This window comes from Ailuropoda melanoleuca, chromosome 16 (genome assembly GCF_002007445.2).
Source record: "Ailuropoda melanoleuca isolate Jingjing chromosome 16, ASM200744v2, whole genome shotgun sequence".
In the NCBI taxonomy this organism is placed as follows: domain Eukaryota; kingdom Metazoa; phylum Chordata; class Mammalia; order Carnivora; family Ursidae; genus Ailuropoda; species Ailuropoda melanoleuca.
The window spans coordinates 14,100,972-14,126,490 of NC_048233.1; the positions used below are offsets into that span (position 1 = coordinate 14,100,972).

Consider the following 25,519-nt stretch of genomic DNA (forward strand, 5'->3'; position numbering starts at 1 on the left):
GTTGTCATGTTTTGATATATACAATCACCACTTAGGAAGTTTGTTAAAATGCAAATTTCTGGGCTGCAGATATTCTGGTTCAGTAGACCTAGAGTGGGTCTAGGATATAAATTTTAAACAAGCTTCCCAGATCACTCCATTGAGACTGTTCCATGGGCTATATTTTGAGAAACATTACCATAGAGGATAGAGTGCTCCGCTCTTTCATGATACCCCGGGGATTTCTACAGTCCCTCCAAGCTATGTAGAAAGGGGATAAGATGCTTTACTATTAGTGCTCCCAATAGGTTTTGACTAAGATGGAGACAGATGGAGGAGAAAGGGCTATTTACTTACGGGTTCAGATTTTTTTCCCCATGATTTTACCCTTGACTCTAACAATGACGTGATTTGCAACACGGAATTAACATCTGATGGCTTGGCAGTCCACAGTGTAGCTTAGTGTTAGGCCAAGCAGAATTCAGCACGATTTGTGAGCTGCTGCCCAGGAATTACAGTTGGTGAGGAGAGTTCCATTCTTCTTTAATTGCTCATGATGTTTTATGGTCACGGTCAGGTCATTTATCAGTATCCTACATTTGTCCAGCATAATTTCTGTTCCCCACTCTGAGCTGTGATTTTAACAGACCGTTTCTAGCCAAGGTGGTAGCTGGAGATAGGATGTTGATTCACTGTTAATTAATTTCAGCTGGGAAGAGAACCCCAGCCCCCTATGTCTCCTTTGTTTTATGTCATTGTTCCTAAGAAACTTGGATGGACAGTGCTTTGCCTACTTTGTTCTCACTTACCCTTTGATCATATTCCTTTTCTCCCATAAAAGGTTTCATTTATTACTCTGGTTGACTGGAGTGCATAATCTTTACTATTAATTAGAATTAGAATAATAAAGCAAAGCTTGCAAACTGGAGACCCACTTTTTGTGAAAAGTCAATGTGGATGTAAAATGTCTCAATTTTCCATAGAAAAATAGTTTGGTAAGTGTTGTGTAGATAAGTAAATCTGTTTGCTAATTTTTTTCATATTTCTATTATTTCCCAAGGTCCAATAGAATAAGTTGCCTGGAAAAACTAGCAAAATGAATTTTAAGATTCAAATTATGTGCGATACAATTGGGTTTAGAGACAAAAGCTGAGCAGGTAAATGAGAGCCGGATAGAGAAATGGAGGACTAGCACATTACTAACTTGGCTATGGTAGCTGACTTTATTATGTTTGTACTGACTCAAGTGCTTCATGCAATGAAATTGTAGCAACCGACAAGAAGAAGAGTTGCTCTATAATCTACAAAATATACTCTGTTTTTAGCTTCGTACTAAAAATAAGCAAGTGGCATCACTATATGTCGTAGAAGAAATCCAGGCAATGTGTTTGCAAATTGAATTTTTATTTAAAAAGATCACATATTAAATTTTCTGAAGGTGGACAGTTTTTAAGGGGAATCCTATAGTCACTGTTTTTTTTAAAGGAAAACTAGCAATTCTTTTCATAAATTCAATTGTAATGTTTCCATTTTAAAACAGAATCGTATATGAAGGGCTGGGAGAATGTCAGCAGGCCATCCAGAGACCTGTATTCCAATCTCATCACTATTTCATTCCTTTGCTAAAGAATTGAAAGGATTGTATTAGATGATTTCTAAGAACACATTCACATCTAAAATTTCAAGATTCTAATTGCAATTTTTTAGTGACTGGCTTTGCTCAAAATAAAAGAGGATTAAAACTCAATGGATGTTAGAATACTCTAGACAGTATACCACCCAATACTATAGCCACTAATCACACATGGCTATTGAGCTCTTGAAATATGGTTGGTCCAAATTGAAACACACTGTAAGTGTAAAGTACACATTGGACTTCAAAGACTTAGTGCAAAATCTTGTGAAGTATCTCATGAATTAATAACTTTTTTTTTTAAAGATTTCATTTATTTATTCGACAGAGATAGAGACAGCCAGCGAGAGAGGGAACACAAGCAGGGAGTGTGGGAGAGGAAGAAGCAGGCTCCCAGAGGAGGAGCCTGATGCAGGGCTCGATCCCAGAATGCCGGGATCACGCCCTGAGCCGAAGGCAGACGCTTAATGACTGAGCCACCCAGGTGCCCCATGATATAATGTATTTAAAATAGAAAAGTTTAATTTCCATATATGGCTCACATTATATTTTTATTGGATAGCACTACTCTAAAGAGACAGCACATCCTACAGAAGAACCCTCCTGAAGATCAGAGAACTCTCTCCATTGCTGATGGACAGCCTTGATGATATAGAAGAGATTGTTTGAAGAGAAGATTAAAACTTTTTCTATGGGTAGTAAGGAGGGCACGTATTGCATGGTGCACTGGGTGTTATATGCAAGTAATGAATCATGGAACTTTACATCAAAAACTAGGGATGTACTGTATGGTGACTAACATAATATAATAAAAATATTATTATTAAAAAATAAATAAAAATAAAATTTAAGAAAAAACACTTTTTCTAAAAGTTTAACTCACAGAACACTAGTGCTGTGAGATATATCACCATAGCCAAGTGAGTTTAGGCAACAATGTGCCCCACTTACTAATTCACTAGCATAATGAAAACTCAACTAAGTCACCCAGTTAATGAAAGCTGCTTCTCTCATGTGAATCCACAAATTCATTTGAAACAATCCTTTTATTTTTAAATGCTGACTAGTAGCATCTATAGACTCAAGAAAGTTACTTTGGGGGGCGCCTGGGTGACACGGGGCACCTGGGTGGCCCAGCGGTTAAGCGTCTGCCTTCGGCTCAGGGCGTGATCCCGGCGTTACGGGATCGAGCCCCACATCAGGCTCCTCCGCTATGAGCCTGCTTCTTCCTCTCCCACTCCCCCTGCTTGTGTTCCCTCTCTTGCTGGCTGTCTCTATCTCTGTCAAATAAATAAATAAAATCTTAAAAAAAAAAAAAAAAAGAAAGTTACTTTGGGACTTGCTGTTGGATTAGATAATCACCAAGTCCCTTCTGTCCGTTGTGGACTTACAGGCAGCTGATAGAAGCTCCTCTCTTACAAATAGTACTTGCCTCTGTGTGTGCGCACTTCTTTTCTAAAAAATCCTTCTTCCTTCTACATAAAACGTTTTCTTTCACTTTTCTAGGTGATTCGAAATATTACCAGTTAAATGTGTTTGTGTTATCAGTCATCCTCTTTAAACAATTCCTAATTTGCCCCCCTGCTCAAAGAAGGTATATAGTCAAAGGTTCAAGGAGGTGGGGGTGGGGGGAAGACCACAATGTGTGGGAAGGCAACAGGAGAGGTGAGAGATTCTGAAAGGTATTTGTCCTTTTTGAAATGTTACGTTTAATGTATTTCTCACCAAGAAAATTGCTGTTATAGGTTAAGCAGGCTGGTATGGACTAGCTGGGGAACCTAAGTATGACTTACAACTTGGCTTTCCAGGGAAATTGCACCCAGCATTCCAAAAAGCCAATTTACAAGCAAATGTTAGGAACATAAATTGTAAGGTGGACACTACCAGGGTATAGATTGACTCAGAAGCTCAGGGAATAAAAGCAATCAATATCCGGTATTTATTTCAATACCTTGTTTTTCATGGTAAGCCCCTTGCTTTCCCAAACAGTGAGGAGAGGGGAAGAATGACAGAATACGCGGTTTTTTATGACAATGTTTATAGGATCTCATAAATCATAAAAGAATGTCAAGCACTTCCCTCGGTTACTAAATAGTGAGATTTTTATTCTTAAAACTACTCCTTCACAGAATAACCAAACAATTTTCTTTTCTCATAAAACATGTCAGGAATAGACAGACACATGCACAGTCTCAAATTCAGGAAGCCCAAACCCTCATTCACAGGTTCCTAAGGAAAAAATGAAATGGTGTTTGGATTCATTTGAATAGAATGGAGCATTCACTTGGAATGGTCTCTGTTGACTGGAGGTACTTCAGCCAAGGAGACTGAAACAGTATAAGAGCATGGAGAATTTAAATGAAACTATTATTTTAAAGTAAAATATTGACAGTTGGGGCCCCTGGGTGGTGCAGTCGTTAAGTGTCTGCCTTTGGCTCAGGGTGTGATCCCAGCGTTCTGGGTTCAAGCCCCACATCAGGCTCCTTGGCTGGTAGCCTGCTTCTTCCTCTCCCATTCCCCCTGCCTGTGTTCCCTCTCTCGCTGGCTGTCTCTCTCTCTGTCGAATAAATAAATAAAATCTTTAAAAAAAATATTGACAGTTTATTAAGAGTGGAAAAGATGCAAATTAAAACTCTATTCTGAGATGTTGAACATTTGTTTTAAAAAGATTTCAGGAAGTCGTTCTTTGACTTGACCTCGTTGCTGAATTCCCAAATGAAAGACAGGTTTCTTTTTCTAAAATTTTGAGGTATAATTTATATATAATAAATTAACCAAATTCACATTTACAAATCGATGAGTTTTAGAAAGTGCATGCAGTCCTATACCTACTGCTACATTTACAACAGAGCATATTTCCATCACCCCAGAAATTTCCTTTGAGTCTCTCAGTGCTCTCTTCCTATCTATTACCTTCACACTCTGGTGACCACAGATCTGCTTTTACGATCATATTCCTTTTCTAGGATTTTGTATAGATGGGATCTTATCATATGTAGTATCCCGTGTTTGGCATAATGCTTTGAGAGTCAGGCAGTAGTTTTCTATGTTCAGTGTTGAGCGGCATTTCACAGTGTAGATAACCACAGTTTGTGCATTCATTCACTCGCTGATAGAAAGTGGACTCGTTGCCAAGCTTGTGGGGTTTTTTTTGGGCAATTATGTATAAAGCTGCTATAAATGTTAGCAGACAGCTCTTTATGTGGACATAGATTTTCATTTATCTTGGGACATAGGAAAGGATTGCTGAGTCATATGTTAAGTACATGCTGAACTTTATAATAACTGTCAGCCTGTTCTCTGGATTGGCTGTACCATCTTGGATCCCCACTGGTGATGTATGAGAGCTCCAGGATGTAGTCATCCCCCAATATGTGTATCAACAGCCTTTTTTTGAATTTTAGCCTTCTTAGTGGATGTGTACAGGCAGTGTGGTATACTTATAATTTGTATTTCCCTAATGTCTGATGATGTCGAACATCTTTTCATACAATTGTTTGCCATTTGTATACCTTCTTTGGTGAATTATCTATTCAAAACTTTTACCCAATATTTTAACCAGAACATTTTTCTTATTATTGAATTCTTAGAGTTTTTCATATATTCTGGATATACATCTTTGGTGAGATATGTATTTCCCATATTTTTCTTCCTATCTGACTTGCTGTTGTATTTTCTTAAAGTCTCTCAAAATAAGAACTTTTTAATTTTGTTTTTGTTTGTGCTTTTTGTGCTCTAAGAGATCCTTGCCTAAATAAAGGTCACAAAAATTTTCTTCTATGTTTTCTACTGGAATTTTATAGTGTTAGCTCTTTTATTTAGGTCAAAGATCCATTTAGAATTTAAATTTTGTATATAATACGAAGTATGGGTTGATGTTTATTTATGTATTTTTGCAGACAGATATGCCATTGTTCTAGCATCATTTGTTGAAAACAATATTCTTTTTCAATCGAATTATCTTTGTACCTTTGTCAAGAATCAATTAGTCTTATGGGGTAGTTCTACTTCTGCTTGATTCGTTCTGTTCCATAGATCAATATGTCCTTACACTAATAACATGTTATCTTGATGAGTATAGTTTATAATAAGCATTTAAAATCAGGTAGTATAAGGTTTTTAACATTTCTCTTCTTTTCAAAAATTATTTTGACTATTTTAGGTCCTTAGATATTGGTTCGATATCAGTTTTAGAATCAGCTTGTCTACCTTACAAAATAGCCTGCTAAAATTGTGATTGGCGGAGTGCCTGCGTGGCTCAGTCAGTTAAGCATCTGCCTTCAGCTTGGATCATGATCCCAGGGACCTGGAATTGAGCCCTGGCATTGGGCTCCCTGCTCAGTGGGAAGTCTGCTTCTCCCTCTCCCTCTGCCCCTTCTCCTGCTCATGCTCTGTCTCTCGCTCACTCTCTCTCAAATAAATAAATAAAATCTTCAAAAAAATAAAACAAAATTGTGATTGGCATTTTGTTGAATCTGTAAATCAAATTAGAGATAACTAGCATCTTAACAATATTGAGTCTTCCAACCCATGGACATGGCATATTTCTGCATTTATTTGTAGATTCCTTCGGATTTTCTATACAAATGATCATATCATCTGCAAGCGAAAACTATTTACTTCTCCATTCCCTTACCTTATTGCACTATAGTATAGTATAAGGCTATATACTATATATATATATATATATTTATAGTGTATATATATATATATATATATATATAATACTATAGTATAATGCTGAATATAGGCAATGAGAGCATGCATACTTGCCTTGTTCCCTCTCTTGGGGAAAAGCTTTCAGTCTTTCAACATTAAGTATGATGTCAGCTTCAAATTTTAGAGTGAAGAAGTTCTCCTCTAGTCCTAGTTTGCCAGGAAATAACTTTGGCTTTTGTTTTTTTATGCCATGAATTGGTATTGGATTTTACACAAATACTTTTGTGAATCTGTTGAGATTATTATAAGATTGTATCTTCATTTGTTAAAATTGAATTACATTAATTGATTTTTTTTTAAAGATTTTATTATTTATTCAACAGAGATAGAGACAGCCAGTGAGAGAGGGAACACAAGCAGGGGGAGTGGGAGAGGAAGAAGCAGGCTCATAGCGGAGGAGCCTGATGTGGGGCTCGATCCCATAACGCTGGGATCACGCCCTGAGCCGAAGGCAGACGCTTAACCGCTGTGCCACCCAGGCGCCCCACATTAATTGATTTTTGAATGTTAAACCAGCTTCACAATTGCTAGGATTAATCCCTTTTGATCATGGTGCTTGTGTATATATATGTGGTCTTGATTTGCTAAAATCTTGGTAAGGAGTTTTGTTGCTATGTCCACAAGGACTATTGGTCTGAAGTTTAACAAGCTGTTCCAACATTTACAATGAACTCATTCAACTCATCATTGCCTACCTTCAAATAATATAATTATATATATTATATATATTATATATAATTATATTTTGTCATTCTTATCTCTTTTTTCTTAAAGATTTTATTTATTTATTCGACAGAGATAGAGACAGCCAGCGAGAGAGGGAACACAAGCAGGGGGAGTGGGAGAGGAAGAAGCAGGCTCATAGCAGAGGAGCCTGATGTGGGGCTCGATCCCATAACGCCGGGATCACGCCCTCTGCTGAAGGCAGACGCTTAACCGCTGTGCCACCCAGGCGCCCCTGTCATTCTTATCTCTTAACCACTGTACACATGTGTTTCCATCTCCTTACCCAAGGAGATGCTTTAAAATTTTTCTTTTATTGTTGCTTTTCAGGAATTTGATTTCAATGTTCTTTGGTGTTTCTTCCACCATTTTTTATTCCTGAGGTCCCATCATCCCTCTCCTTTGTTTCTGGGAATCCAATTAAATGGATGTTAGATTGTTTGATTTTGTCTCACAGATCATTGTTCTTTTCTTCATTATTGACTTTTTAGCCTTTTTTTCCTCTCTTTGCTTCATTTTGGAATGTTTCTAGTGCCATGTCATCAAGTTCACTGGTCATTTCTTTAGCGTCTAATCTAATGTGAATCCAACTTAGTGTTTTATTATTTTAGATATTTTATTTTCCACTCTAAAAGTTATATTTGGGGGGTGCTTGGGTGGCTCAGTCAGTTAAGCATCCAGCTCTTGGTTTCAGTTTAGCTTGTGATCTCAGGGTCACGGGATCAAGCCCTGCGTCGAGCACAGAGTCTACTAGAGATTCTCTCCCTCTCCCTCCCCCTCTGTCTCTCCCCCTGCTCATGCTCTCTCTCTCAAATACGTACATAAATAAATCTTTTTTTAAAAGTTACACTTGGGCCTTGTTTATATCTTTCATTTCTGTCAATACCATGCTCATGTCTTTCTCTATCTTCTTGAGCATATAAAGCATATTTATAATAGCTATCTTAAGTTTCTTATTTGTTAATGAAATCATCTGTCATTTCTCGTTTTGTTCCTATTTATGGGTCATATTTTCCTGCTTCTTAGCATTCTTGGTACTTTTCAACTCGATGCCAACATTGTAACTTATCATTTGGGTGCAGGATTTTATTTTACACATCTCTGTATAGTGTATTGTATATGTTTCTAGCACAAAATCAAGTTAGTTTGAAAAATTTCGGACTTGCTTTTAAGCTTTGTTGGGGCAGATACTTAACAGCTTAGTCCAGGACTAGTTAAGACTCATAATTAAGACAATACCTTTTTGAGGTCTTTGTGTATTACCTGATGCCCTAAATATTACAAAGATTTGGCCAGTGGGAATAGAAACTCTTCCTAGCCCTATGTATACTCCCCGAGTTTTGGCCTATTGTTTTTTGGGGTTTTTTCTCCAGCCTTGAGTAAATTTTTCCCAGCATGCAAAGATCCATACTCTGCCTAAGACTAAAGGGAACCCTTTTAAAGATCTCTAGAGGTTTTGCTCTGTAAAGCTCCTTTCCTTCCAGAAATTCTATCCCACGGATTCTTCCAGCTTGGCCTCCTCAAACTGATTTTTGTCTCCTCAACTCAGTAAGACCGCCAGGCGCTGTGTAGGTATGTACTACTTCCTGCAACTTGCCACTTGGCAGTAAGTTGGCATGATTTCAGTTTACCTCATTTTTTCCCCTCCTCTCTGGGATCACTGTAATGCTTGCTTGTTGTTCAAAGTCTGAAAACCATTGTTTTATATATTTTGTCTGATTGTTTCGACTTGTTGAATAGGTAAGGGTAAATTTGGTATCTGTTACTCCATCACGGCAAGATGAATGCTACACTTTTAACAATGAAAATAAGAACCTACCCCTACTGAGGCACAGTAAATCTTGCTTCATTCACATTCATGAAAATGAATCTCAGCGTCCAAATAATTAGTAGTCTTGACTTGTTTAGGAGTGGCATCCGCAAGATGGCTGAATAAGACCTCCCTCACAGGTATCCTCCCCCCAACAGCAATAATCTGGCACTTATCCATGGACAAAAGTGCTTCATGGGAACTTTGAAACACAGGTAGGAGATTCTGAAGCCAGAGTTCAGTCTAAGACTGAGGAGAGCCATTTTGAGAAGACAAGCTCACAACCAGGTGGCTGATTTGCCAACTGTGGTCTTAGCTACAGGTGCAGAAACAGGTTCCATACCTGTGAGAACTCAGCTAGAGCCCCATTTGGTTTTAAGGTCTGTCACCAACACCTTAGGCTAAGGGACCCAGGAAGAGTCACACCCACCTGTGTCTTGGGTAATAGACATACAGACCTCAGTGCCAGCTGTGGACCTTTAAGTGGCCTGTGAACAGGCTCCAGCCCCTCTCAACTGTGGTCTGGGAGCCCCTGGAGGTAAAGCCCACCAAATCTGGTCAGACTGCAGACTCTGAAAGGGCTCCAGCTCATCCCAGGCAGTCCATGGACAGTTCTGTTGCCACAGGGACCCTGCAGGAGATACTCCCACCTGCACCCCTGGAGGTCTGAGAAGGGCCCTATACTAGGCATCAGCTCCCTCCTATCTGTATCACAGGGAGCTGGCGAGGAACCAGGCAGGATAAATTCCAATCTGGGCCCCCAGAGATCATAAAAGACCCCTAAATGCAGAAATCTTTTTAATAAATAATGTTGGAGAAACTAGATATACACACGTAAAAGAATGAAATTGAACCCTTATTTTACACCACTTATAAAAATGACTTGAAATGGATTAAAAACTTGAATGTAAGACCTGAAACCATTAAACTTCTAGAGGAAAGCATAGAGAAAACTCTTTGACATTGATCTTGGCAATGGATTTTTGGATATGACACCAAAAGCACCAGCAACAAAAGCAAAAATAAGCAAGTGGGACTATATGAAACTCAGAAGCTTCTATAGAGCAAAAGAAACAGCTGAAATAAGAAGCAACCTACGGAATGAGAAAAAAATACTTGCAAGCCATATATTAGATGAAGGGTTAACATCCAAAATATACAAGGAACTCATAGAACTCAATAGCAAAAATAATAATAAAAAATAATAACCCAAATAAAAAATGGGTAAAGGGCTTGAATAAAAAAATTTCCAAAAAACATACAGATGGGCAACAGGCACATGAAAAGATGCTCAACATCACTAATCATCAGGGAAATGCAAATCAAAGCCACAATGAGATATTACCTCATACCTGTTGGAACGGTATTGTCCAAAAGACAAGAGACAACAAGTATTGGTGAGGATGTGAAGAGAGAAACCCTAGTGCACTGTTGGTGGGAATGTAAGCTGGTACAACCAATATGGGAAACAGTAGGGAATTTCCTCAATAAATTTCAAATAGAGCTACCATATAATCCAGCAATCCCATTTCTGGGTATATATCAGAAGGAAATGAAATCACTATCTCAAGGAGATAGCTGGACCCCCATGTTCATCGCAACACTATTACAATAGCCAAGATGTGGAAACAAGTGTTCACCAATGGATAAATAGATTTTTTTAAAAAGTGAGATAGATACATACATACATGCATTTGAATATATTTAGCCAGAAAAAAGGAAGAAATCCTGTCCTTTGTGATAACATGGGTAGACTTTGAGGGATTAGGCTCAATGAAACAAGTCATATAGAGAAAGGCATATGTTATATGATCTCATTTATAAGTGGAAACTAAAAAGAAAGTCATAGAAACAGATTATAGAATAATGGTTGTCAGGGGTGGGGTGGGGGGGTGGAGATGGGGAAATGTTGGTGAAAATCTCCAAGCTTCCAATTATAAGATGAGTAAGTTCTGGGGATCTAATATTCAGCATGGTGACTATTGTTAACAATGCTGTATTATATACTTGAAAGTTGTTGAGAGAGTTTTGAATACTCTCATCACACACAAAAAAGGTAATTATGTGAGGTGATGAATATGTTAATGAACCTTATTGCGGTAATCATTTCACAATAGATGCATGTATCACATCATCGTGTTGTATACCTTAAACTTACACAATGTTATATGTCAATTACATCTCAATAAAGCTGAACAGAAATGGGCACTGGTTTCCAAGTATAAAATACAGCATTTTTTCCTTCAAATTCCATTTTAGAACAAACAGTTGTATAGTATCAAGGCATAGTTATACCCAAACCTAAAAATTTATTCTTAATTTTGATCACCTAATAGGAGCTATTTTAACATATTAACAGGCTCAGTTTTTAAATATCATGGCTCTAGAGCATGAATAAACAAATAGACCAATGAAACAGAATGGACAGTTCAAAATCAGACATATATGTATGCTAAACACAGCATTTCAAATCTATGGAAAAAATAAATTTATGTCATTTTTTTCCCCTCAGAACCCCCCAATAAGTTCTTAGCTCAGAACAACCGAATTCAACATTACTCTGATTAAATCTGGCCACTTTCTTAAAGTGGACGCGGGTTGGTTTAAGAAGAAATCTTATTTGGGACTCTACTTTGAACCCCAAGTGTTGTGTTTATCTATGTACATGTAAGTATTACACATGTTATTTGAAGGGAATATCCTGAATTATGGGTTCCTTCCCTCAGTGCTATGAGACATATGAATACAAACCCAGTATTTAGAAATGAAGTTTTTTGAATCTTGGAAGAAAAGGAAAACAACTACAATCAGCAAATGTTGGTAATGGTAGTGTGATGATAACAACCCATTATTATTCAAGAACACACAGGTTTCCATCATTAAAATATTCTATTAAAAAACCCAACTTATTTATAACCTTCATGTGTGGAGAAGCCTGGGGCATGAGAGGAATAACTAATTTATATTTGTGCAATCTCATGTTCTTCTGTAATTATCTGTTGGCACGTATGCCAGTGGTTCTTTGAATTTTTAACAGGTCTGGATTTGTATGTATATGTCTAGGAAAGTTGCCGGTGTTGTTGACTGTGAATTTCACTTCCTTAGTGTTTGGCCCAAAACGGCACCCAGGTTTTTCACTATGCTTCCTTAGGGGCTTGCCCTTTATAAGGACTGGCTGAGGCTCGTCTGCAAGTATAGGGATGAGACAGTGGAAGAGGCTGTGATTCTGAAAGGCGGCAACATTTAGAAAATAATTTTACTCTGTTTTCCCCTTCCATACCCTGTCTAGATGGCCATTACGGAAAATGACTTACAGCCAGGTAATTTACTTGGTCCTTTAATACATAGTTACCTAAATTTGAAGTTTTATGAATTTTTGACATTTTTTCTTACTTCCAAGTGCCTTATTTTTTTCCTTCTTTTAATTTCTTCTCTCTGCTCTATCTTCTGGTTTTTTGTTTTTGTTTTGTTTTTTTGTTTGTTTGTTTTTGGTTTTGTTTTATCCTGAAGAATGGTATCAATGGCGCTCTCAACTGCTTTTAATTACTACACTCACGATCGCCTTTCATGTCTCCATATTTGGGTTCCATGCTATTCCTTTTGGCTAGAATATTTTCACCATCTTTCTTTCCTGGTTATTTGTATGTATTCTTCAATGTTCGGCTAAGACATTATCGAATAGACTAAATTGTGGAAGTTATATGTCCAACTTTATATATAAATATTTCCTAATGAATGAATGAAAGCATAAATGAAAGAAATCTTCCCTAAATTTTCTTCTTCCTGTCTTCATCCCCACAGCTCCAGAACAAGAGCTATATGTCAGTCTGCTAATATACTATTATCCAAATAATATGGGCTCTACGGCCTCATTGCCTCTCTGGGTTCAAATCCTGGCTCTACCCACTAAGTTGCTGTGCAGTCATTTTTCCTTGTACTTCAATATCTTCATCCCTGCAATTGTGATCCTAGCAATATCTCTTGGGTGGGGTATTTGAGGATCCAATGAGATAATACATAAAGTGCCTAAAACATCACTTAAGCATTCTACAAAAATAGCTAAAATTAGGAACAGGGGCTTATTTTTTTATACCACATTCACTGCTTTGTCAATTCTGCAATTTGATTGTCTACTCAAGTCTCTCCTAAAATTACAAACTTTTCACGCTATCACAAGAAAGACTGCTCGAATGTGACAGAATGTGAAAATTATGCTTTTTATTGTATCACATAAAATAGTTACACCAAGTTGTCCAAATGCATTGGTGAATTAAAGCTTCCAGCTCTTACAAATTTTATACATATATCTATGCATTTATAAATACACACATATGTAAAAGATATATATTTTCTTCTAAAATAAAGTGCCCAAATCTTGATATATGGGGGGCATAATAGGGGAAAAAATCATAAAGTTTTATCAGTTTCAGACTGTACTTTCACAATACAGGAATCTGTTTTATACACATTTATTCAGGGATAGTGAGCTTCAATCACTCATTCTTTTCTGAATTCTAAGTGAATTAATTTATCCAAAGTAGCAGAAGAAGTAATGTAGCCAATTAATGAACCAGAGGCTAATTTTAGAGAGCCTTGGCCCCCCAGTGGAAGGGTAGTGCAGCTTCTTTCTTAATTTTCCTGTTTTTTGGACTGTTGTCTTTCTGCTAAGATGATAAGCAGAGAGAGAAATGAACCAGACAACTCTAATTCTAAAGCCTCTATTAGCATTCAGTGAAATCCGGGTTTGATGAAAAGACTCCTAATGTCTTTATGTCACCCTGGGCTTGGTGAGAAATGGTCCAGCAGGATCCGAATGGAAGGATCCTTCTGCCTCTCTTATAATGAAATCTTACTGAAGCCACAGAAGGTGAATCAGAGTACAGTGAATGTTCAAGAGCTCATTGAGAGAACCCACTCAAATTGCAACGGAACCCTACTACAGTGGAAAACTTTGTGACAACATGTTCGAATTTAAGAACAAAAGAAGGGTTAAAGAAAAACTAGACGATTTGAGACAATTAAGAAAATCTTCATTTCAAAGAGGAACTAGGGCTCTACCCCCGGTCCAATGTCTCAGCGGCTCTCCCTGGGTTTTTACTGTATTTTCTATTACCTTCCACTTTTAAGACAACCATTTAAAGTCTTTGACAAGGAATGGAATTTCAAAATGCCTTAGAAAGCCTTCAACCTATTGAAGCAAGGTGAGGATGCCTAAAAATAGCTTAATATGAACTCAGCCATTTCAGAATCTCTGGTGATTACAGGTTCAAACTGCAATAGAGTGTATCTTATTCAAGCAGGAAAGGGAGAAATTGTCAGCACTAAAATTGCATAAAACACTCTATAACTTCTCAACACATGGGAGACCTGGGAACAATAGGAAGCCTAGACGTTTCCCAGAGTCAGAACAAGGAATGGAGTATTTTCTTTTATTTTGGGGAGAAAAAGGGGGGAAAAGGGCGAGAACATGTTTCCAATTACCTGACCCACCTCAGTAGGTCTTTTGCAAGAACAGGGCCACCTAACTACTGATTTTGGTGAGCATCTTGTTAATGGCTTGCTTGACATGCGTGGTGGAGCTGCGTCGCCTCGTCTTGCCCTGGACCATCTTCCTGCGACGCACCTCTCGACACAGCTCATAGAATATCTCGGTGATGTTCCCTTCTCCAGTGCAGGCAGAACACTCATAAAAAGCACAAGCCAATTCGGTGGCCAGCTTCTCCCCTTCTTCTGTACTAACCTGTCTGGAGTGGTCCAAGTCAGCTTTGTTTCCAACCAAGATGAGAGTCACATTCTTGGGCTTTTTGATCTCATCCAGGATGTTCTTAAGTGGCAGCACTTCCTCAAAACTTCCTCGGTCAGTAATGTCATAGACCAGCACAAAGCCTTCCCCCCATCGCATGTGTCCCTCCCTCTGAATGGTATCTTCCTGTTGACAAGGAAACAATGGCAGTTGGGGAATTGGAAGTCATCACAATGTATAGATGTTGCTCATGCCAATAGTGAGTCCTTCATTACTGTTCTTTATATTCGGTGTCATTAAAATTCCTTGATAGTCTGCCTATACAAGCTTCCCTTTTCAATCAGTTTGGAACAGGAGCATTACTTATAGCAGGGTATGTCAGGGAACTAAAAATGTTCTAACTGCAGAGACCCCTAATGTTCTGCATCTAAAATTTTCCTCTTGCTGTATCATTAAATCCGTAATTACAGGAAGTATAAAGAAATTATCTTAGTTGGGCACACTGCCTCCAAGGCTTTTCATCACAAATAAAGAATTGGCAAATAGGTAACAGAGAAGTAGAACTTACGCCACCTTTTAGAGATCGGATTTAGAGGCACAGTTTAGTGAATGGTTTTGATTTTGTTTTTTGCTTTAATCTCCTTTGCCTTCAGATTCTAGACAATTGGGTACCAAGAACAGAAAAACTGAAAAATTGTAGAGAGAGACAAACTCAAAGCCAGAGGCTTTTGGCTTTTTTTTTTCTATTTTAACACCTCCAAAATATTATAAAGTCCCAATAATGATAGAAACTCAATTGATGTGATTTTCAAAGGGGGTGATCACTTCCTCCTAGGAAAGTAGCATGTGAGATTTGAAAATGCATTGCTCTCACGGGCTCAAATAACCTTTGCAAGCATGTAAGTCCCTGCCACCTCTCTCTAGAATCAGGGCTGGGTGCCAGAGAAAGCATATATAAGAAGGAGGTGATGATGAAAAATAAAAGTGTCTAGTCGCAAGAACATTTCTTGGATTAAATACTTAAATTCAAGTCTTCTTCAGATCACAGTTTGCTGATAGAGCACCATGAAACCTTTTATCCCTAACTTTCATTCCTAGTGGTCCTAACTTTCATTCCTAGTGGTCATTTTATTCTTGAGAACTAAGCCTGTCTACAAATCTGTCTGTAATCTCAGAACTGACTCACATCAGGGCAAATTTATATTAGCTTCCTTTGTAATGGATTGTTTATTGTACAATTACGTGGCTCAAATTTTCAATAGGATGTGTTGAGGTCTAGAAAGATATTACAGGAGAGATTCCTATAATAAAACATTTTGAAAAACAATTCTGAGGTTATATAAGTTTAGAATATAATATATACTGAAACTCTTAAGGATTCATCTTATACATATGCATATAAGGCTCTGAGAACTTCCCCAGTAAAAATACCTGTTTAAATCTATCAGAGCATTTCAAAATACTTAACCATGAACCTCTTAATATCTTGCCATCTCTCCAAAATATATGTGGATAATTCTATTCTAGATGATGTCATTGTCAATGTTACAGGATTATCAATCCTCCCCTCCTCCACCCCATTGAAGTACTGGGAAATTTATATAAGGTTGCATACATAAGCTTTTAAAAATATGTTAGTATATAAATAACTAGATAATTAAAGAAAAAACTCTTTAGGCCTCATTAGTTAATTCGAGGACAGTGTCTTAATTTTGCTCACAGTATGCATGTACACATCTCGTCTTTATTAGATTCAGAAAACATTTTAGCTGAACCCTTTATTCACCTGGCCAGCAGTATCTAGTATCTCCATGGTGACAACTTCATCATCAATGGTTGCTTGGTGTCGGTAGGTTGATTCTGAGGGAATGAGCAAAAAAAGAAGGTAAGAAAGTAAATTAGTGCATGATTTAATTTGATCCTTAAATTACAAAGAAGTCACAGAAGTTTGTCTATTTGTATTGCATAAGGGAATGTGCATCCTAGGCAGGAGAGGACGGACATGGACGTGCCCTGTCCTCTCTGAGCTCTTGGAAGTACAGGTTCTCATGTGGGAGCCACAGATTTTCAGGGTATAGCATGGGAGAATCTCGATGTCTCTTCACTCATTTTATTCTCCTCTGAGGCCAGCTTCCTGGTGTCTAAAATAAGGCCTCTACATCCTAGACTGAGAAAGTGATTTCCACAAAATGCATGCTACCTCGAGACTCCTAAAATCCGGCTTCAGGAAATCACTGCTCATGACTGTTCCTGACAAGGTGACGTATAAGCAGGAACCATTCCTTCCCTTCAAGACCTCAGCCCTGGACGTGTATTGGACATTAGAGGAGATGGATAGCCACCCAGGTGAAAAATGACCATGTAAAGCTATGAGAAACCCTCATGGCAGGAGAAGGCCATAGGGTCCCATGTTTGGGGTTTTTGAGGAAAGCAGAGGAGGGCTGGGCCACATGGAGGGAGGTGTAAGAGAGCAGAGTCCTCCTGCTCGTGTTCCCTCTTCCAGGTAGAAAAGTGACAACTGCGCAGTACCAGCTGTAGGCTGTTAGGTTAACATCAGAGTGGTCCCCAAGCTCTGCTGGGGTGAGAAGTCAGCAGATGCAAGAACTTCGGGTGGTCTGAGTGTGCCTTTCACCACATGAAATGGAAACCAGAGGTTAAAATAAATACCAACTGGTGCTGCTCTGTATGAAAACTAGAACAGCTGAAATATTGAGCTCAATAAATGATTGACTGAGCTGATGAAGGTCAGGTTGAGGAACTCTTCCAGAAGGCATCAGTACATGATAAGAAAACTGTGAAAAGTAAAATATAAGAGAGATGGATAATAGAAATAGACATGTGATTATCTCTCATAAAATGAGCGTCAAAGAGAATAAAATACACAGGGGCTGAAAATACTTGAGGCTGAAATAACTGAGACTTTCCCAGGATGAAAGGACTTGAAACAGTTCAGATCAAAAGCACTTGGGCGCCTGGATGGCTCAGTCGGCTAAGCGGCTGCCTTCAGCTCAGGTCTTGATCCCAGGGTCCTGGGATCGAGCCTCACGTCGGGCTCCTTGCTCAGCGGGGAGCCTGCTTCTCCCTCTGCCTGCTGCTCCCCTTGCTTGTGCATGCTCTCTCTCTCTCTCTCTCTCTCTGTTAAATAAATAAATAAAAGCTTTAAAAAAAAAAGATGCACCATTGTAAAAAAAAAAAGGACTAAAAGGACACACAAAGAAAAATGTCCCATATATAAAACAATCACAGCAAAATTTAGGGATATCAATGATAAAGAAAAAATTTAAAGGATCTACGAAAAATAGCATATCACCTACAGAAGGACGTGACTCAGATTGACATTAGACTTCTCACCAGCAAACCTAGAGATCCCAATGGAGTAAAACAAAGCAACCAAACCACATCGAAAGCAACTGAAAATTACTATTCTAGATGATACCAATATATCGGGGTGGGAAGGGTGTGAAGAGACAAGAGGCAGATTTGAGCGAGGTAATGTAGTTACCTTATTTCCGAAGATGACATCATACGAAAGAAAGAAGTGACCTATGTATTCAACAACAAATCAGAAGAGGAACATAGAATAAATCCAAAAAGATATGAGGAAAGAAGTAAAAAAGAAAACCACAGAAGAAAGAATTACACAAGGTTAACAGAACCAAAGCATGGTGCTTAAAAGGATTTTAAAAAAAGAGGTGGGAGTAGAGATAAAAATCTAGCAATACTGACTCATAAATCAAAAGAGAAGGAGCAATCAAGCACAATTAAGAATAAAAGAAGAAATAACTACATATTCTGATGAAACGAAAATAAAATAATATTATGAACTGTATACCAAAAAATTTCAAACCGTGATAAATTCTCGTATGGAAAAATGCATGGATGGGTGCAGTGAGAACTAGAACACTTAACTTGGTCAATAACTAGTAAGTAACGTAGATGTTAATTGTAGATCTCTTCTGATCATAAAAAGCAACTACATCTAACTGGTTTTAAAGGAGATTTCTATAAACATTAAACAGGTTGTTCTAGAAAATAGAGAAAGGATAGTCATCCGATTCCTCTTGTGGGGTATTATGCTGACCCTAATAAGAAGTATTATAAGAGTGATAAGAGAAAAAAGAAAAGAAAATTGTAGGCTCACTTCATTCTTGAACGTAGATTCATAAATCCTAAATAAAATGTTACCCAGTTGAATCCAATTAGTGTAACAAGAAAGTACATCACGATCAGTTAATTTCAGAAATGCAGAGAGTTTTTAAAATCAATGCATTTTTAAAAGTTTTAACTTAAATTCCAGTTAGTTATGCACCTGGTGCTCGTCACAAGTGCCCTCCTTAATCTCCATGACCTATTTCCCCCATCTTCCCACCCACCTCCTCTCTGGTAACCATCAGTTTGTTCTCTACAGTTAAGCATCTGTTTCTTGGTTGTCCTCTCTTTTGTTTCCCCCTATGATCATTTGTTTTGTTTCTTAAATTCCACATATGAGTGAGATCATATGGTATTTGTCTTTCTCTGACTGACTTATTTTGCTTAGCATAATACTCTCTAGTTCCATCCACATCATTGCAAATGGCAATATTTCAGTCTTGTTTATGGCTGAGTAATATTCCATTGTATATATACACCACCTCTTCTTTATCCATTCGCCAGTCTATGGATACTTGGGCTCTTTCCATAATTTGGATATTGTTTCTATCAATGCAGTTTAACATGGTAAAGCACTAAAGGAAAAAAATTCTAAAGAAAAAAAATCACATGATTATCTTTACAGAAAGATCTATAGCATAATGAAACTTATATAAATTTAAAGTATATGGGCACACAGAAAAAATACCTTTTTCAAAAAAATATGTAATACCTAGTACCTACCGCTTACTGTTTGAACAAAAATTGTTCTAAATGCTTTACTCATATTAATTCATTTAATTAATGAAACTAATTGGTTTTAAAGGAGATTTAAAGGAGAAACTAGCCACATAATCTTCGCAAATATCTCTGAAGTAGGTATTACTATTATCTCTGTGTTAAACGAAGATACGGAGGCACAACAACATTTAATAACTTGCTGAAGGTCACATGGGGTAAGTGGTAGAGTTGACACTGGAACTCAGGAAGACTGCCTTTGGAATTAGGCTTATACCACTATCCTAAGAATCAAGCATATTAGATTATATACCTATGGAAAAGAGGAGGGCAATGGTGTCACAATGGGAGATGCAGGAAAAATAAAGTGAAATAATATAAATGATATAGATAATAATAGAAATATAATATGAATATATAACATAAATATATATAAATATGATAATATAAATATAAAATATAATAATGTAAAATAATATAAATACAATATAAATGATATAAAGGCTTCACAAGCACATGACATGGTGCTGTGGATAGAATAATATGATTCACTAAATTCTTTACCCTGAACTACCCAAATCACTAACCAACCAACCAGCCAACCAACCAACTAACCAAATAAACCTGCAAGTTTCTCTCTCATTGGGGTGGCCGCTAAGCCAGTCCTTTTGGGGTTTTTTTGTTCATTATTCTGACTTTCATTTCTTCATCTCATCAACTATTTTACAAGTCTTTTTTGACCACCGTTTTTTTGTTACTTTGCTACAAATATAATCTCCTACCTAAAATGCAAACTGCAGAAAGGAGGCTTAACTAAGTAGCATAACCTAGCCTTCTACCTGCCATCAGCCCTGTGTCATGATCATTGCCACAGGAAGGCACATGGCTGAAGTCTTCTCTGAACAGTAAAATTTAAAAATGAAGTTATGTTCAATATATTTTAATAAGCATATTTTGCAGTATTGTCATTGTTAGAATAGGTAATCTGTATGTGGTATGTACAATGATTCTCAATTCTAGAACATTCCATGCCCCTACTCTTTATGCTAAATGGGAGATTATTATTGTGTATAATTTAATGCTCTAATGTACAATGTGTAGCAACTTCTTATCTCTAAATGTTCTCTCAATTATTTCTTTTTGCATCTTCAGTGCTCCAGCTTGAGGAGGAGAGGCCAGACAGCAGTATGCAGGCTAGGCTCTATGCCCTTTCTGTTTCTTCCACTACTGTTCTCTGGTGGTCTTTGCACTACCTTCCTTTTTAAAGGGGCTGGCATCAGCCCTGGGGCCTGGAAAACAGAATACTGGGCTCTCTTCCATCTCTTTACACCAAAAGTTGTCTGACAGACAGGGACATTTTCTCTGTTGCGTCCATGATAAATAGGGTATGTATTTCAACCACAGAAGGCCACAGTAGGGGGGAAATAAAATACAATTAAAATTGTACGAAGTTGTGTGATTCTTTGGCTGTTTGTTAACTGAAACAAAAAAAGATGGAATGCAGGAAATGAGGGAATGTCTGCCACAGACATAGCAGCAGGGAGCAGCAGTGATTTCATCGAAGCTGAGTGCCGGTTTCGTGCCATTTTGAGCCTTTTCTTTTTAAGCCTCTTCTCTCTCATTAGAAACCCATATCTTCACGTAAACAGTGAAGTGTAGCCCACACAGCGAAATGTTGGGCCTCCATGTGCTAACTTTAATGAAGCTGATTCAAAAAAAGTGTACTAAGCACTTTTTGGAATTAAACTCTACTATACTTTCCAAAACATAGGAGAAAACGTGTATGTGTGTGGAGAGTGGACACACTATTTATTTTGTTCATACTAACCTAAAATGAAAATTCTGAGTCTTTTTTTCTTTTTAAAGGGAAGGGAGGTGATTGTTTAAGGCATATATTCACATGAACCAAAATAACATAGACTATAAGGCCAACATAAGTTTCAAGATATATTTTTATATATTGAATTTCACTGTATATGAGCAATTCATGATTTAAAACCTGCATTCAGCAACATTTTTATAAATAGAAGTACATTTTGTGTACTGTAACAGAAGTTGATGCTCAAATGGATATCATAGATGGTGAATCCCTTTACTGATTTAGCTTTTTTGCAAATTTCAACATATTAATATGGACATTTAGCAGTTACAGTAACAACAGCAGTTAGTAATGCTGATTTATGCTACAGTGGAAATTGTACTGACTTGAGTTCTATTACTGGTCTAACCACAAACTAGCCACATAATCTTGAATAAATTTACTTCACTGGACTTGCTTCCTTATTTGTCAAGTGACGATCTCAAAGTTCCTTGCTGTGCCGATATTAAATAGTTCCATGAGTTGGCTAAGCAGCTCCGCTTTAGTGTCCAGTGCAGAGAATTTGTTCTGGGTGTGTCTCTCTCTTGCATAAGCCTTTTTTTCTAAGCAGAGGGTACTGTAATGCAGGAAGGAAGAGCCAATCACAAAATCCAAGTGCCGGCGGGTCTGTCTCTGAATTCCTACCCCTTCTTTCCTGTCTTAGCCTTTATTCATGAGATAGAGACTCCATCATCCACTCAAACACAGAGTAGGGTGCCTCCAATATAGTAGTAGTGGTGGTAAGTGCTGACACGCAGTCTCTCTCTTTTCCAAACACCTGTCTCACACATACATACACACACACACACACACACACACACACAACTATACACCATCTAAGCCTTTGTCCATATTCTCTGCCATGATCAACACTCTCTGAGGGTAATAGGACCCTCAGAAGTAGGGATTCAGTTCTTGGGGATCTAATCAGAACCTGGACCCTGTTGGGGCACCCGGGTGGCTCAGTCGTTGAGCGTCTTCCTTAGGCTCAGGGCGTGATCCCAGAGTCCTGGGATTGAGCCCCGCATGGGGCTCCCTGCTCAGCTGGAAGCCTGCTTCTTCCTCTCCCACTCCCCCTGCTTGTGCTCCCTCTCTTGCTAGCTGTCTCTCTCTCTGGCAAATAAAGAAATAAAATCTTAAAAAAAAAAAAAAAAAAGAACACGGACCCTGTTGTTCTATAATGAGAACGTTATACTCACCATCATCAGGGGGGTTCCTGGTCAGATGGTGCAAGTCCCAAACCTCACGGGCTTCAGTACTGGTTTTCAAATGCTACTCACAGACCAGCTCTGGTCTCTGACAAACATTTCACTGGTCCACAGTGAAATGAGAAAAATATAAGGAATCTGAAATTGCCCAATGTAAAGAATTGAACTTTTTTCTTAGCTTATATCCCTCAAGCCACTTGGATGTTAAAAATAGTTGCTTCTATGAAATGCAAGTGCAAATAGACTATGGGTTTAGTTATCTCTCACCCTCTGTCTCCCACCCTTGCTTGCATCCCTAATGGCAGTTTCTAAATCAATCCCTCTCCTTAAAAAAACCAAAGAGCAAAACTCACTGAAATGAAAAGTCTGGGAATCATTTGCTATCATCGTAGCAAACATTTTCTTCATAGATTTACCTCAGAGCAGGAGATATTCCTATTTTAATATGTCAAATGGTATTCAGTCTTCAGCTTCTCAGGGAGCAATAGTTCTGTCACAGGTGGCAGACACTGCACTATTAAAAAAATCTTTCCCCTTCCTTTCTTATATTGAAGTATAATTAACATACAGGGTAATAGTATGCCCCATGTTTTTTGAGGAAGGGTCTGAATTCAGAATTCAAGGCTGGCTTTTGCAAACCTGCCACTTAGCTTTTTAACGGTAGCTTTCCCTTTTGGTGGCACTTTTGAAACTTTATGATAGTATGAAGTCAAGCCCAGGAAATGCTTGATTCATCTTGAATCGAACAGATGGGGAACCCCTGTAGCCTAGAATATCGGTGACTTCCAGCATACCCACTCACGCACGCGCGCGCGCGCACCACTTTCCAGCGTGAGTTAATGAAACCTCACCTGGAAGTGAGTCATACCCCTGACACTCCTGAAGTCTGACCAACGCTCCTGTTGCTTAGCAGCGGTAATCTTTTCTGAGCAGAACAATACAAGGTCACTCAATAAAGTTTCATTGTTCTTAGTGACGGAAGCCTCTATTATGAATACCTGATGCAGGCAGATTTCTATTAACAGCAGTTGTTTTTCAGAAGGAATAAAACAAAAGAGACAATGGTTCACCTAACACTGATTAAAAACAGTAACTTCGGTTACTGGAACACATTCAGAGAGGTAAAAAAATTATGAGAGCATTTTTTATAAGCTTCATCTTTTGTTGAGATATACTGGGATTGCTAAGTAAAATCAGGATTTTTCTACTTAACTCCCATAAACCATTAGGATTCTCAGGAACTCTGTAAAGCTTAGATAAGTAATAAAAATATAAGAGGAGAGTATTTACTTACATGGAACAAACAATAGATAGTAAATGATTTTTTAAAACCACGTGCATTTTTGATCCAAATGTATCATTTTAAGATTAGATTGCGGCTATGTTAAAAACATGTTAAAAATTTTGATGTTCAAGAACTATTTCAAAGCAAAAAGAGGGGCGCCTCGGTGGCTCAGTTGGTTAAGCGGCTGCCTTTGGCTCAGGTCATGATCTCAGGGTCCTGGGATCAAGTCCCACATCGGGCCCTCTGCTCGGTGGGAGTCTGCTTCTCCCTCTCCCTCTGCTCCTCCCCCTGCTTGTGCTCTCTCTCTTTCTCTCTGTCAAATAAATAAATAAAATCTTAAAAAAAAATAAAAGCAAAAACAGAGAAGTAAAGATCCATAAATGTACAGATATGCTATTAGATTTTAAAAAACTGAATACCATAAAGATGTGAATCTTCTCAAAGTAAGTTATAGGTTTTTTTTAAAAGATTTTATTTATTTATTTGACAGAGAGACAGCCAGCCAGATAGGGAACACAAGCAGGGGGAATGGGAGAGGAAGAAGCAGGCTCCCAGCGGAGGAGCCTGATGTGGGGCTCGATCCCAGAACGCCGGGATCACGCCCTGAGCCGAAGGCAGACGCTTAACGACTGCGCTGCCCAGGTGCCCCAATAGTTTTAATGCAATTCCAATCAAAATCATGTTATGTTATGATAGAGTTTTAAAAATTGGCCTGGAAGAATAAACCAGATATACTAGCCAAGGTAATTGTGTAGAAAGTTAAAGAAAGAGGACTTTCTCTACTGTGTGTCAAATGTTCCAAAGAGCACAATTATCAAAAGACTGTGGTACTGGTGGTGGGTATAAAAGGCAAATCTGGAGCTGCCTCCTAGTGTAAATGATCCAATGTATTTAAAAAAAAAAAAAAACAGCTTTGGAAGTAGCAGGGAAAAGTGGGGACTATTTAGTAAATCATAGCAGGACAATTTGTCAACTATTTGGAAACACTGTTGGGTCTTCAATCTGTACTTCTCACAAAAATAAGTCCCAGATAGATTAAAAAGTTAAAAATTAAATAAACTATAAGGTCACTCTGTATTAACGTCTCTGTTCAGGCTTCCTTCATAGTACTTCTCACTATTTGACATCTATTCGTTTATTGACTCTTCTGTCTTTACTAGACTATTAGCTCAAAAAAGCCAGAGGCTTTCTCTCTCTGCCTGTTGATTTATCCTCAGCACCTGGAATAATCTGACACATAGAAGGCATTTAATAATATTTGTTGACTGAATGAATAAAAACAATGAAAGGAGGCACAAAGGGAAAGAAATTGCCTTTTTAACCTGAACATATGTGAGCTTGGAGTCATAACCAAAACAAAACAAAATGAAATTTTTAAAAATAATACTTGATCATTTCACTATTCCGAGTAAGGCCCGCTCAGCCTGGACTCTGCCTGGTGATGAAACAATGGATGTATATTTCCCCCTCCTCCTCTGGATTCAAAGTTGCTGCCCTTTACTAAACCAGCTGGGGTCCCTGAAGCATAAGGAACAAAAACTCAAAGGATTAATTCTGAATAAAATCTGAAACTTAAATTGGAACTCATGGCTGGTCAGCATTGTTTTGAGGATGATAACTAAATAGATATCTAATAAGTACACTATTTAAAAAGTGTAATGTTTGCTTCATACATCAATATTATGCTACTTTCAA

The 25,519-nt window shown here is 37.9% G+C and overlaps 1 protein-coding gene across 1 annotated transcript in view; it reads right to left on the minus strand.

Moving 5' to 3' along the window:
* Nucleotides 1-13,062: 13,062 nt before the first annotated feature.
* RERG (RAS like estrogen regulated growth inhibitor) overlaps nucleotides 13,063-25,519 on the minus strand; it is a 116,961-nt gene continuing 104,504 nt past the window's right edge. Inside the window, exons 4-5 of the mRNA XM_002928382.4 lie at nucleotides 16,394-16,467; nucleotides 13,063-14,793 (exon numbers count right to left, since the gene is read on the minus strand). Of these exons, the coding sequence (XP_002928428.1) occupies nucleotides 14,386-14,793; nucleotides 16,394-16,467 (482 nt within the window). The 3' untranslated portion in view covers nucleotides 13,063-14,385. The remainder of the gene's footprint in view (nucleotides 14,794-16,393; nucleotides 16,468-25,519) is intronic.